The sequence below is a fragment of the Apium graveolens genome, chromosome 1, assembly GCF_009905375.1.
Source record: "Apium graveolens cultivar Ventura chromosome 1, ASM990537v1, whole genome shotgun sequence".
Taxonomy (NCBI): Eukaryota; Viridiplantae; Streptophyta; class Magnoliopsida; order Apiales; family Apiaceae; genus Apium; species Apium graveolens.
The window spans coordinates 99,370,981-99,382,697 of NC_133647.1; the positions used below are offsets into that span (position 1 = coordinate 99,370,981).

The following is an 11,717-nucleotide window of genomic DNA, read 5'->3' on the forward strand; positions in this document are numbered from 1 at the left end:
AGGGTTAATTTACAATACAAAAATTGAACTTTTCCAACACCCCAATTTGGGGTGTTGGCAGCTTACCCTTTTTTTATTCATCCTCCCTCTTTCATTCTCTCTCTCTTTCTCACTCTCTCTCTCTTAAAGTTTTTTCATTTTTTTTCTTTTTATATATTTTTTTAATTTTTTTAAAAATATTTTAAAATTTAGTTAAAAATTTTAAATTAAATTTATAAATATTCACTAATTTTTCAATATATAATTTATACATGATAAAAATCAAAACCAACCTTACTCCAACTCCAACCAAATATGTCAAGAATTCAACGCCTATTAACTCCGCAACTACATCCAAATGAGATAAGGTTTCAACCGAGCCTAACCCAACCTAACCTAGTCTAGCCCAACCTAGCCCTACACAACCCCTCCCTCCTTAACCCCCAATATAAACAAGGCCTAAAGCTCTGCCTCATCCCGTCCTTTGTAGTTAACATTGATGGACAGAGAATCATAAAATAAAGATTTATTTGCAAAATGCAACCCCCTGTTCTGGCCAAAATGCGTTTTTTACCTATATTTTATATAACTGCACTTTACATCCCCTAACTATTTTTGGCGCAACAAATTGCACTTTTTTTCGTTAATTTTGTTAAAATTTTCAGGGGTATTTTAGGAAATTAAAATATTTAATTATTTTTAAATCTTTATTTAAGGTTTTTAACCCTCTAAACGATACATTCTGAAAAAAAATAAAGAATGAAAGTTGTAGGGAATGAAAAAATCTTCCTGAAATAAAAAGGTTCAAAATTGAAATATTTTTTTTAAAATTCTTTTTAATAAATTCATTATTATAGATTTAATTTAATTTTGGCTTCGTAAAATTTTTGATAATTTTTAAATGTTATTGTTTTGAAAAGATTTTTTCATTCTCTACGACTTCCGTTCTTTATTTTTTTTTAAAGTATCATTTAGAGGGTCAAAAAGCTTAAATAATAATATAATTATAATTAAATATTTTCATTTCCTAAAATACCCCTGAGAATTTTAACAAATTTAACGAAAATGGTGCAATTTGTCGCGGCAAAAATAGTTAGAGAAAGCAAAGTGCAGTTATATAAAATATAAGTATAAAACGCATTCTGACCAAAACAGGGGATGCATTTTGCAAATAACTCTAAAATAAAACAACTATAGTCGATCACGATTAGTGTTAACGTGTCTTCATCGTTGAACGCCATTATATCATATCATTAATTAAAATCACCACAAATTTTGTCATTGAATGGCATTCTAGCACATCATTGATGACAATCACCACAGTGCAGTTCACATTGAGATAGACACTTGAATGTCACAGACAGACAGATATAAACCCGTTTTTGTATATTAGTAACTAGAATGACAAGTATAAGAGATACATAAAGGGAATCATTTGGATAGTACACAAGTTGGTACTTGGTAAACGAAACACTACTTCATTTACCAGAAAATGATGTACATTATGTACTACATACTCTATTATACAAAATGTACCACAGAATTGAAGCATTACTTAAACAAAAAAAAAAGAAGGAAGAACTTAAGGATGGGTGACCTTAACTATCAACTATTAAATTCTTTTTTGAAACCTTTCGTCTGCCTACTTTTTATTACAATAATAGCGGCGATTTCTTTAATCTGTAATTGAATACTGAAGTGATGTAGCTATGTGTATATGCCCATCATCAGCACTTGTGAGCGTGAGCACGAATACACTACCAGAGATATAGTCGATTAGATGGTTGCTTTGCCTAAGCCTAGAATAGCAAGGTGGCTTACAAGCTAAGATTGCCTCCTTACCAAAAATCCAGCATAGTCCATAAAAATTAGGATACTTGATTTCCGACACATAGATAGGTAAGGTTGCATGTAAGCTGGGACAATCTCATACACAGGTCCCGTTACATCTGTTGGCTATCGCAGACAATATACTGGTAAAGTCTTTGAACAAACCCATGCTGCAGTACTTGGTCTAATAGAACACTAATTTTGTAATATATGCTACCTGCAAAAATGACGATGAGTTTCTACTCAAATCCCCAAGATTTTGCCTTTCCTTTGGCAAAAACTCGAGGACAAGTCATCTTGAAACGGGATATATGATGGTGCAAGTCTCATTTGCTTTAGGGGTACTTTGCAATGCACTTTGAAGAAAACAATTTGATTTCATAATATTTCAGCTCAGCGGACCTAAATTCCTCGACAAAATCAATTACCTTGCTTTCATCAAGGCTAATTATTTTTTGTTGCCTGTACTCAATCATATTAAGTAGATAGGTGAACATGAAAAGAAGGAAACTCTTATATTCTTGTGTGACTGGATGATTTCAATTGCTAGTTGACATTCTAAAAGTGCCCAAGTTCAAAGAGTTTGTTTTCTAGATGAATATCTGATAATAATAAGGTTAGATAACACGGGGAATCATCTTTAGAGGAGAACATCTAGTCACCAGAGAAATAGTACAAACCAGAAGAAAATATGATCCTACTTGTCGAACATATTAATGTCTTCACATGAAAACATTGATTTGTTGAAATGCAAGTTAAATTAGAGCCATTGTAAAATTTTCAGTGAAATTTATGAATAAATGACTAATGTACTAAAAAGTCTAACAATGATAAACACCTTACACAAGCATGTAAACATATGTAAATACAATAAAAAAAACATTATAGCTTATTGTACACATTACGCAGGAAATCCTTTTCAAAGAGAGGATACATCCAATGGCACAACACAGGCATTAGTATGTCTTGCTTTTAAATACCATCTGGATTTGTATCATTACTAGAAACTATTACTTAGTGTCATAAGCAGCTATATTTTGGGGTTCACATTCAGGACTAAAAAGACGAACCAGCAAAGCTGTGCTTGAGCTTACAGAGATAGCGCCACAAGCAGCCCACCTAAGACTCCGAGGAACGGTGATTCTAGGACCTACAAAGACATGCGAAATAAACAAATCAATATGTTTTCTGTATAACCCTGGGCAGAATTATTTATTTACTCGTTGAAGCTTCAAACCTTCCATTATAATACAAAATATGCCCACCTCTTTACTATTCGATCAAATCTTATTTAAAATACGGCAATGAGTTCAAGAAACATGTCTTAGTTTTAACAAACAACTTAGCCACTGTATATTGAGTCGAATTTTATTAAGCCAATTCAAATGTATACACTTATACATATGAATCATATATTTTAGGGTGGATATGCCATACAAAATCCAATAGGACTTCCAAATCCCCAGTCTTAAATCAAACCCTAAACCAGACAAGATCATTCATCTAATATATCTGCCACAGTAGGTCCAAGAAATGATTTATGCATTTGTATTACATACCCAAAAGACCTTGAATTGAAAGAGGGGATTTCAGGACATGAAATGATAATTTAAAAGAATTAAGCAGGAAAAAGCAAGCAGATAATGAGATCCAAAGTGCTTCCTCCATTCCACAATAAAACCTGAGTTCGATTTACTAGTAAATCATAAAATTCTAAATTTAAATTTAATGAGAATCGATTCAGATATAAGATATTAGTTAGTACAAAAATAAAAACTCTACACTACTTGAAAAGTATTACTCAATTAGATTTACTATTAAATTATTAAAAAGGGCAGCACTGCTTAAATATTGCGAGATTGCAAATTGAGTGAAGAGAGTAAGATGCAACTTTTTAAGGAATGAAGTGAGAACTGGGTCAAAAACATGAAACTAACCATAGTGCAAGCGGCAGAGAACCCAAAACCCTAACCCTCCTCCAACAGTGAAAATTCCAGCAGTTTGCCTCATCAATCTTGTGCAAGGTTTGCAATCTGATCTCATCAGTTCACCATCAGAAAATCCACATAAACGTCTCAAGGCCATTGCTTACTTTTACCAAATCTCTGCTAAATAGTGCTGCAGATAATCGTCTTAAGAACTTCACTCAGTTGACGCTCAAATTTGCAATGCCTCTGCTGTGGGATTGCCACAATATAATTTGATTCCAAGCCTAATCATATATATAAATACAATAAACAAAGTGTACTTGTAAGACAATTGTACGGTTGGGTTCTGTATATGTTAAAGCAAATCCCTCCATATTATAATTAGGTGCTTTCTCAAAGATTAGCAAATAACCCGGACAAGAATTTTAACAAAATATAAAGCCAATACATCACAGGAAGGAAATTTTAAGAACATAATTTTCTTTGCCTTGTAATATACACCCTAATTTCTAGGGTCATTGCTTCTTATAACATCCTGGTGATAATTAATGGCTATTCCTACATGCATTTCATGATCAAATGTAGGATCTATCCAAGCTTCTAATATGGTTTAAGACCTTTAAATTTTAAATAACAAGCACTTGAACAGGCTAAGGTACATTTCTTTCAGATGCAGTCACTAGAACTCTCTTAAATAGAATTTTAGCTACCATCACTTCAATATGAAATTTGACCACCTACAGGCTACAGCATCCAAGTATGACACTGTAGTGAGGTCTTAACATAATTTTATACTATAACAGCGAAAATCTCCTCTATTTCTCTCTCTTAGATTTACTAACAAATCTCATCAATTACTAGTACCTACATAAAATCTAGAACACCGAATGGATGAAAATAAGCATGCCGAAAACAAATGACAAATCCACACATCTACTTCTCAGTTCTCACAATGTACTAACACAAGTGAAGATGACATTAAAATTAATATATTTGCAATACCCATTTCATAATTTTGAACAAACTATAAAATGTATCAAAATGAGTTAATAAGCTTGAGTTTCACAGAGACATTTCTTCGAACATTTGGACGGCAGAGCATAAACAGCCACAAATACATAGTTTTGCATGCATAAAATCTAAAAAGTAATACAGGCAAACACATACTATACATCCATATGCACTTATAGAGAGGCTAGAGCAATGTACGTACTGGTGAAATTTAGGCGTGGTTGGAAGTATAAATAAATTGGCCAAGAGAGAATAAAGAGGGGAAAATTGTTTTTTCGTTGGCTCTGCTTTTATTTTTGTTCCTGATGTTCATGAAATAGAAGCTTATTTACGAAAACAATGGAAAAAAATTATATTATTTACGAAAACAATGGAAAAAAATTATATTATTTACGAAAATAATGGAAAAAAATTATATTATATAAAGTAGAATATAGTTTAACTACGGTTAGAGCATCTCCGATGAAAGAAACCCTTAGCAAAAAAATACTAGATGACAACTATTATTCATAATATGTATATTTTGGACACTCCAACCATCTAAAATAATTAGTTAAATTATAGCCTAACGTTCTCGTCTTGGCTAAATTTGTCGAATGTCTCTAAAGCTGTAACAAAGTAATTATAAATTTTATATTATAGCAAGTCCCATTGGAGCACATTACCTTATAGATTCAACAAATTTTACATAATTATTATTTTATATTATTTTAGCAAACCATTTTACCTCATACCATTGAAGATCCACTTAGTTTCCTAGAGCAGATTCCCTGCTATATTCTAATTATTTCTAAAAAAATTATTTTAGAATAGATTAATTTGAATATATAATAATATAATATATTTAACATAATAATGAGAATAGAAAAAAATTATAAATATATAAACTTAAAAAATAATATTACCCAAACTACAAATATTGATTATTTGTTGTGGAATAAAAACTAGAGTGCATTAGCAATTAATGTTAGGTTTCTGAGTTTCGAGGTTTAATGGCTACTCTCGCGTTCGAGATTATTGGTCCTTGCATGATGCCTACATATCTCTGTGTGGTAGAGAATCAAGCCAAAAACGTAATTCTAGATTGAGGGATAGAGCCTTTATATAGAGGTGAGTTTAGGGTTAAACTTGTGTTGGGAGACTTGGTGGACAAGTCTCCAACTTAGATGGTGATTAGGAGTCCTATAAGGGAAGGAACTCCAGATGCTTCTGTGTAGGACTTTGAGTCCGTTTAGGACACATGTCTCTGCTATTCCAGTTGTATTGGGCCTAGTCCGTGAACAACTTATGTTCGTGGACCTCGACGACCTCTGCAGGTGGGCCTTGACTACATGGGTCGTCTTGAGTCTGCTACGAGTTTGGACCAGATAGGTCTGCACTGGAATTCCGACAAGAAACCCAAGTGTAAATAATGTGGCATTTAATGTGTCTTTATGATGTATTTTTTATCCATATCATTAGCCCCCAACTTCCGGGAATACTGCTCGAGTTTTCGTGGAAGTTATAATGATCTTTTTGCGACTCGGGGTACTTTTGGCCCTTCTCGGGTATCATCCCTTCAGGGGTGTCGGCCCTTCCTGGGTGTTTGCCATTTTATCGTAAAGTGTGGAACGACCTACACGTTTACAACGACTTATATACTGCGAGTAAATGCACTTAAGGCCTTTACACAGGCTAATTGGATAGTGTTTAACACTAAACGGTCCCAATCGGGACTAAAATGCGAGCATTTATCACCCTTTAACCTTCGTCAAGGTTAACTATAGGGTGAAAGCTGCTAACAGCCCCTATTCGAGGCTAATCGCCCTAATCGGGGATAATTTCCATGTGCAAGCTGCTAACTAGGCTTAAAAGAGCCTAATTTCAAGCTAGAATGCCCTAATTGGCCTTAACTAAGGCTAATCTACCCTAAACGGGGCTAATCAGGACTAATAAACATGCATAAGACACTAATTATCCCTAATTCATATTAATCACGTGAGTGAATATGTTAAACGACCCTAATCGGAGCTAATTTTATCACACGAGTCACTAATTCCCCCTAACATGGGTTACTTACGTGTAATATACACTAATCGGCCCTAACCGGGACTTAATCTTAAAATTTTAAAAATCTAATTTTTTTTTTCTATTTTTCCCTATTTTTGCAAAAAAAACAAAAAAATTCGCAGGGAGGTTGTAACGCCCTCCAGACCCGGGGTATAAGTCTGGGGGTTACTAGCTAATCTCCAAACCTGATCAACCTGTATGATAATTAAACAGATATATATAACCCCTTTTACACTAACCAAGATCTTTTTAGGTTGAAGTATGAAAACAAGAACCACTATCTACTTTATTACAAACCAAATTTTAAACTCTCACAAATTCTCTTTATTACAAGCCATTGTCAAACAAGTTTTAAACTACTTTTCTCATTTATTCAAACACACTCATTAACTATCTACACTACACCTGTTCAGGCAACTCAAATCTTTCTTCTTGGATCGGGATCAACATCTTTGGTATGAGAGAGTCTCACGGCTTGACTTACTTCTTTACCACTCGAGTCCTGATGGGTTTCATTTTCCTTCTTAACTGAAAACAATAAGGTGAATAACAACAAGAAAAGGGGTGAGCCATAAGTTGCTCAACAAGTCCACAATATATTAACAGTGTTATAGTAAGTTAAATGAACCGGTAACTTGATTACGTTTGCAAAGACATAACCTCGCAAGAAAAGAACGAAGACCATTATTTGTGATAAGTGGATTTTATATCCACTTGGAACGCTTCATTACAAGCTTAAATTGGTGTTTTGGACTCAAGTTATTGATATTTTGATGTGTTTTTGTGTTACTGCATTTCAGGTATCAGTTAAATGAAAAAAGGAGCTTTTAAAGGAAATATGATAAAAAGTGATCAGAATTGGAAGCCTAGGCCATTGTCAAAATGTAGAGAATTTTGTTAGCTTCGCGTGGACAGTTGAATCGCCTAATTCTGACGAGTAGAACTCAAGTTATGGGCAAAATAAGATTCATCAAAAATTTTCCAGAAAAGATGCAAGCGCCCGCCTGCTGGTGTCAGGCGCCCGCCTGCTAGTGCCGCGTTGCCGCGCGCTGATGCGCGGCTGACTTCGCTGATTTCGCTGAAAAAACTTTTTTTGAGTGGAATTTGACGATTTTAAGTGTCCAGGTCCAATATGGGCTTATATATACTTAAAAAAAGGGTTTTCATCATCTGGGAAGATTGGGATACCAAGGAGAAGACCTAGAAGCACAAAATAACTCCCAAAAAGAAGATCTTATTTTCAACTTGTGATTCTTTGAATTAGTTGTAACTTTGGATGCTCGTTTTCGTTCTTGTTGAACCTAGATCTCGTTTATTCGTATTTTGATTATAATTCAGTTTATTAAGACCTTGTTTTATACCATGCTTTCATTGGAACCCATGGTGATGATGAGTTCAATTATGGGCTAATCGTTATCATGGGATTCTAGCGGATTTACTTATGGATTTCAATAATTAATTTGTTTCGATATCTTGGTGTGTGGTGATTGATTGATATCCTAGTATTGGTTGTGCTTATTCATCTTATGTGCGTAGCTAACATATAAGATAACGTGTTAATCTCTATTGAAGCGATAGTGAATATTGAGGTTTAGAACTTGCCATGCTAGCATAGGTTCATGTATTTGTTATGCATGATTCGTAGGTAGTTTTAACCATCTTACTTGCCCTATGTAATCACGATAGATAACTTGCGCATTAAACCGTTATGTTTTTAATTTTTATAGACATATAAGGACTAAGCATAATTGGTGTCTGTTCAACTTCTATCTTTGTTGTGGATGCTTGGTAGTAGGATATTCGTACAATGAAAGTTGGCGTTTACTAGTTTCGTGTTATCTGATTAGTGTCATCACCATTACATGCTAAGGTTAAAAATAATAAGGCTATTGAATGAAGTATTTAATGAAGTTAGAATTCCATGTTTGTCTCATATAATATACAACCCTCTTTACTCTCTTAGTTATAATTGTTAGTTTAATTCTTAATTATAAACAACCCCAATTTGTTATTTGTCTTAGCATTGAGCGATAACCATACATTGTTGCATAGGTGCATAAATTGAACTTAACCTAAACCAGTCTCTGTGGGAACGAATCTGATTTATATCTTATACTACTTGCGAACGCGTATACTTACGTGAATTTTAGCGCGTGTTTTCGCCCTAACAAGTTTTTGGCGCTGCTGCCGGGGACTCGGTGTTAATTTTTAGTTTATGTGCTTGTCATTAGTGGTCGTTAAAGTTCACTGACTCGGATTATTTTACTTTCACGGTTTATTTGTTTGTGTTTCAGGTACTCATTACAATGGGAGATCCAGCAGCACGAACGATAGTCTTGATGGATTTTTCTCAACCCAAGATCAATGACATTTAATCTAGCGTTGTCAGGCCAGCTATCACAGTTAATACCTTTGAGATCAAGCCTGACATAATTCAATGGGTGCAGAATTCAATCCAGTTTGGGGGTTCTTCAATGGAAGATCCCAATATGTACATTAGGGATTTCATTGAGATCTGTGACACCTTCAAGTTCAACGGTGTTTTCGAAGATGCTGTGAAGCTGAGACTGTTTCCATTCTCTCTGAGGGACAAGGCTAAGAGCTGGTTACACTCTCTACCAGCTGGTTCAATTACTACTTGGGAGGATCTTGCTCAGAAATTCCTTACTAAATTCTTTCCTATGGCGAAGACAGCTGCAATGAGGAATGCTCTTACTCAATTTGCGCAACAAATGGGAGAATCTTTGGGTGAAGCTTGGGAGCGCTACAAGGAGATGCTTAGGAAGTATCCTCATCATGGAATGCCTGATTGGATGATCATCAATTATTTTTATAATGGGTTGGGAGCACAATCCAGACCCATGCTCGATGCAACATCAGGCGGAGCATTATGGGCAAAGAGCTATGAGGAAGCTTATGATCTAATTGAACTGATGGTTGCTAATGAATATCAATATCCAACCCAGAGATGTCCACATGACAAGGTAGCATGAGTTCTTGAAGTGGATACAACTACGGCTATCACTGCTCAACTAAAGGCGTTGTCTATGAAGATCGATTCTCTGGCTAACTATGGTGTTAATCAGATAACCAGTGTTTGTGAGCTATGTGCAGGTCGCATGCGATGGAGCAATGCGCTATATCTAGCGACTCAGCTCAGTTTGTGAGCAACTTTTAGAGATCGCAATAACCAGTTCCAGAAACTTATCATCCTGACCACTGGAATCATCCTAACTTCAGCTGGAGCAACAATCAGAATGTGATGCAACAACCGTTCCAACAGTTTGGAAATAAGCTATTCAACCCGCCTGGTTTTCAGCAACAAATTACAGCAAAACAACAAACTCTTGGTGCATGTCTATCTTCGAATGAAAAATCTATATTAGAGGAGTTGCGACTTATGTGCAAAAACCAGGCTCTTATATGCCAAAGCCAGACTGTTTCTATCAAGACTCTGGAGAACCAAATAGGGCAAATTGCTAATTCCTTATTGAATCGACCACCAGGAGCACTTTCTAGTGATACAGAAATAAATCGAGGTAAGAGGGGAGTTGAAGAACGAGTGAACGCCATCACCTTAAGGTCTGGAAAGGTCGCAAGCCCCCAAATTCAGCAAGACGAAGAGCCTGGAAAATCTCAAGTTTCAGAAAATGCAGTTGTGGCTGAAGAAGAAGTGCAGAAGGAAGTAGAGGTGGAACCAAGGAAGACTACTATAGAACACACTCCTCTTGAGGGTGATACAGGGGATAAACATATCTATCCTCCACCTCCTTTTTCTAAGAGGCTGCAGAAGAAAAAGCTGGATAAGCAGTTTGAGAAGTTTTTGGAGGTGTTCAAGGAACTTCATATCAACATACCTTTCGCTAAAGCTCTTGAACAGATGCCTAGCTATGTGAGGTTTATAAAAGGTATTCTCTCTCGGAAAGTGAAGCTCGATGACTTAAAGACCATTGGTCTAATGGAGGAATGCAGTGCTGTGCTGCAACAGAAGTTGCCTCCGAAGCTTAAAGATCCTGGAAGCTTCACTATTTCCTGCACCATCGGAAACTTGTCGTTCGACAAGTGTTTATGTGATTTAGGAGCTAGCATCAATCTGATGCCCTTATCTATCTTCAAGAAGTTTGGTCTGCCTGATCCGAAACCAACATACATGTCATTGCAACTAGCTAATCGTTCCATCGCTTATCCATGAGGTATAGTGGAGGATGTCTTGGTCAAGGTGGATAAACTCATCTTCCCTGCTGACTTTGTAATTCTTGATTTCGAGGAAGAGAAGAAGATTCCCATCATCTTTGGAAGACCATTCTTGGCTACAGGCCGAACTATGATTGATGTACAAAAAAGAGAGCTTACGATGAAGGTTTACGATTAAAAGGTCACTTTTAATGTGTTCAAGGAAATAAAGTTACCCACAGCTAAAGAGGGGTGCTTTAAAGTAGAGTGGGTAGACTCTGTCGTGAATTCAAAACTTGAGCAATTGCCAAAGTCAGAGACCTTAGAGAGATCCTTAATGACGAAATCAGTTATTGATGACAAGGAAGGAGCAGAGCAACTACAGGTTTTGAATGCACCTCCGTGGAAGAGAAAGTTAGATATGCCATTCGATTCTCTTGGGTTAGCAGAGCTGAAAATTTCTCAAGAGCGTCTCGAGCCGTCTATTAAAGATGTTTCCACACTTGAGCTTCACCCACTACCAGATTACTTGAGTTATGCATTCTTAGGTGCACCCCATGATAAGGGCTTGGGATATATTTTTGATGATGTAGAGGGTAGCCGAACGAATCCTACAGTGCCTACAGAGGGTTCTTCTCATGTGCAGCAGGTAGTTGATAGGACTGGTGTTGGTGATGAGCAGTACAGGCGAGTAGTTAGGCGTATGGAGGCCATGCACGACATTCATTGTTGTTTTGCTGCAGATTT

General features: G+C 35.8%; 1 protein-coding gene and 1 non-coding gene across 3 annotated transcripts; both read right to left on the minus strand.

Annotated features, from left to right (window-relative positions):
• Positions 1-2,661: 2,661 nt before the first annotated feature.
• LOC141720318 (uncharacterized) lies at positions 2,662-5,105 on the minus strand. Of its 2 annotated transcripts, none has more exons than XM_074522676.1 (3): positions 4,951-5,105; positions 3,747-3,986; positions 2,662-2,959 (listed from the first exon to the last, which is right to left on the minus strand). In XM_074522676.1, exons 2-3 carry the CDS (start codon positions 3,892-3,894, stop codon positions 2,820-2,822), a joined length of 288 nt encoding a protein of 95 aa, XP_074378777.1. In that variant the 5' UTR covers positions 3,895-3,986; positions 4,951-5,105; the 3' UTR covers positions 2,662-2,819. The 2 variants fall into 2 exon arrangements, with proteins under 2 accessions (XP_074378777.1, XP_074378766.1); XM_074522665.1 differs by having other exon boundaries at positions 3,747-4,021.
• Positions 5,106-9,493: 4,388 nt separating this feature from the next.
• LOC141682820 (small nucleolar RNA R71) lies at positions 9,494-9,600 on the minus strand. The gene has a single exon (XR_012559964.1). It is a non-coding gene; the product is annotated as a small nucleolar RNA R71 (small nucleolar RNA).
• Between the last annotated feature and the right edge of the window lie 2,117 nt (positions 9,601-11,717).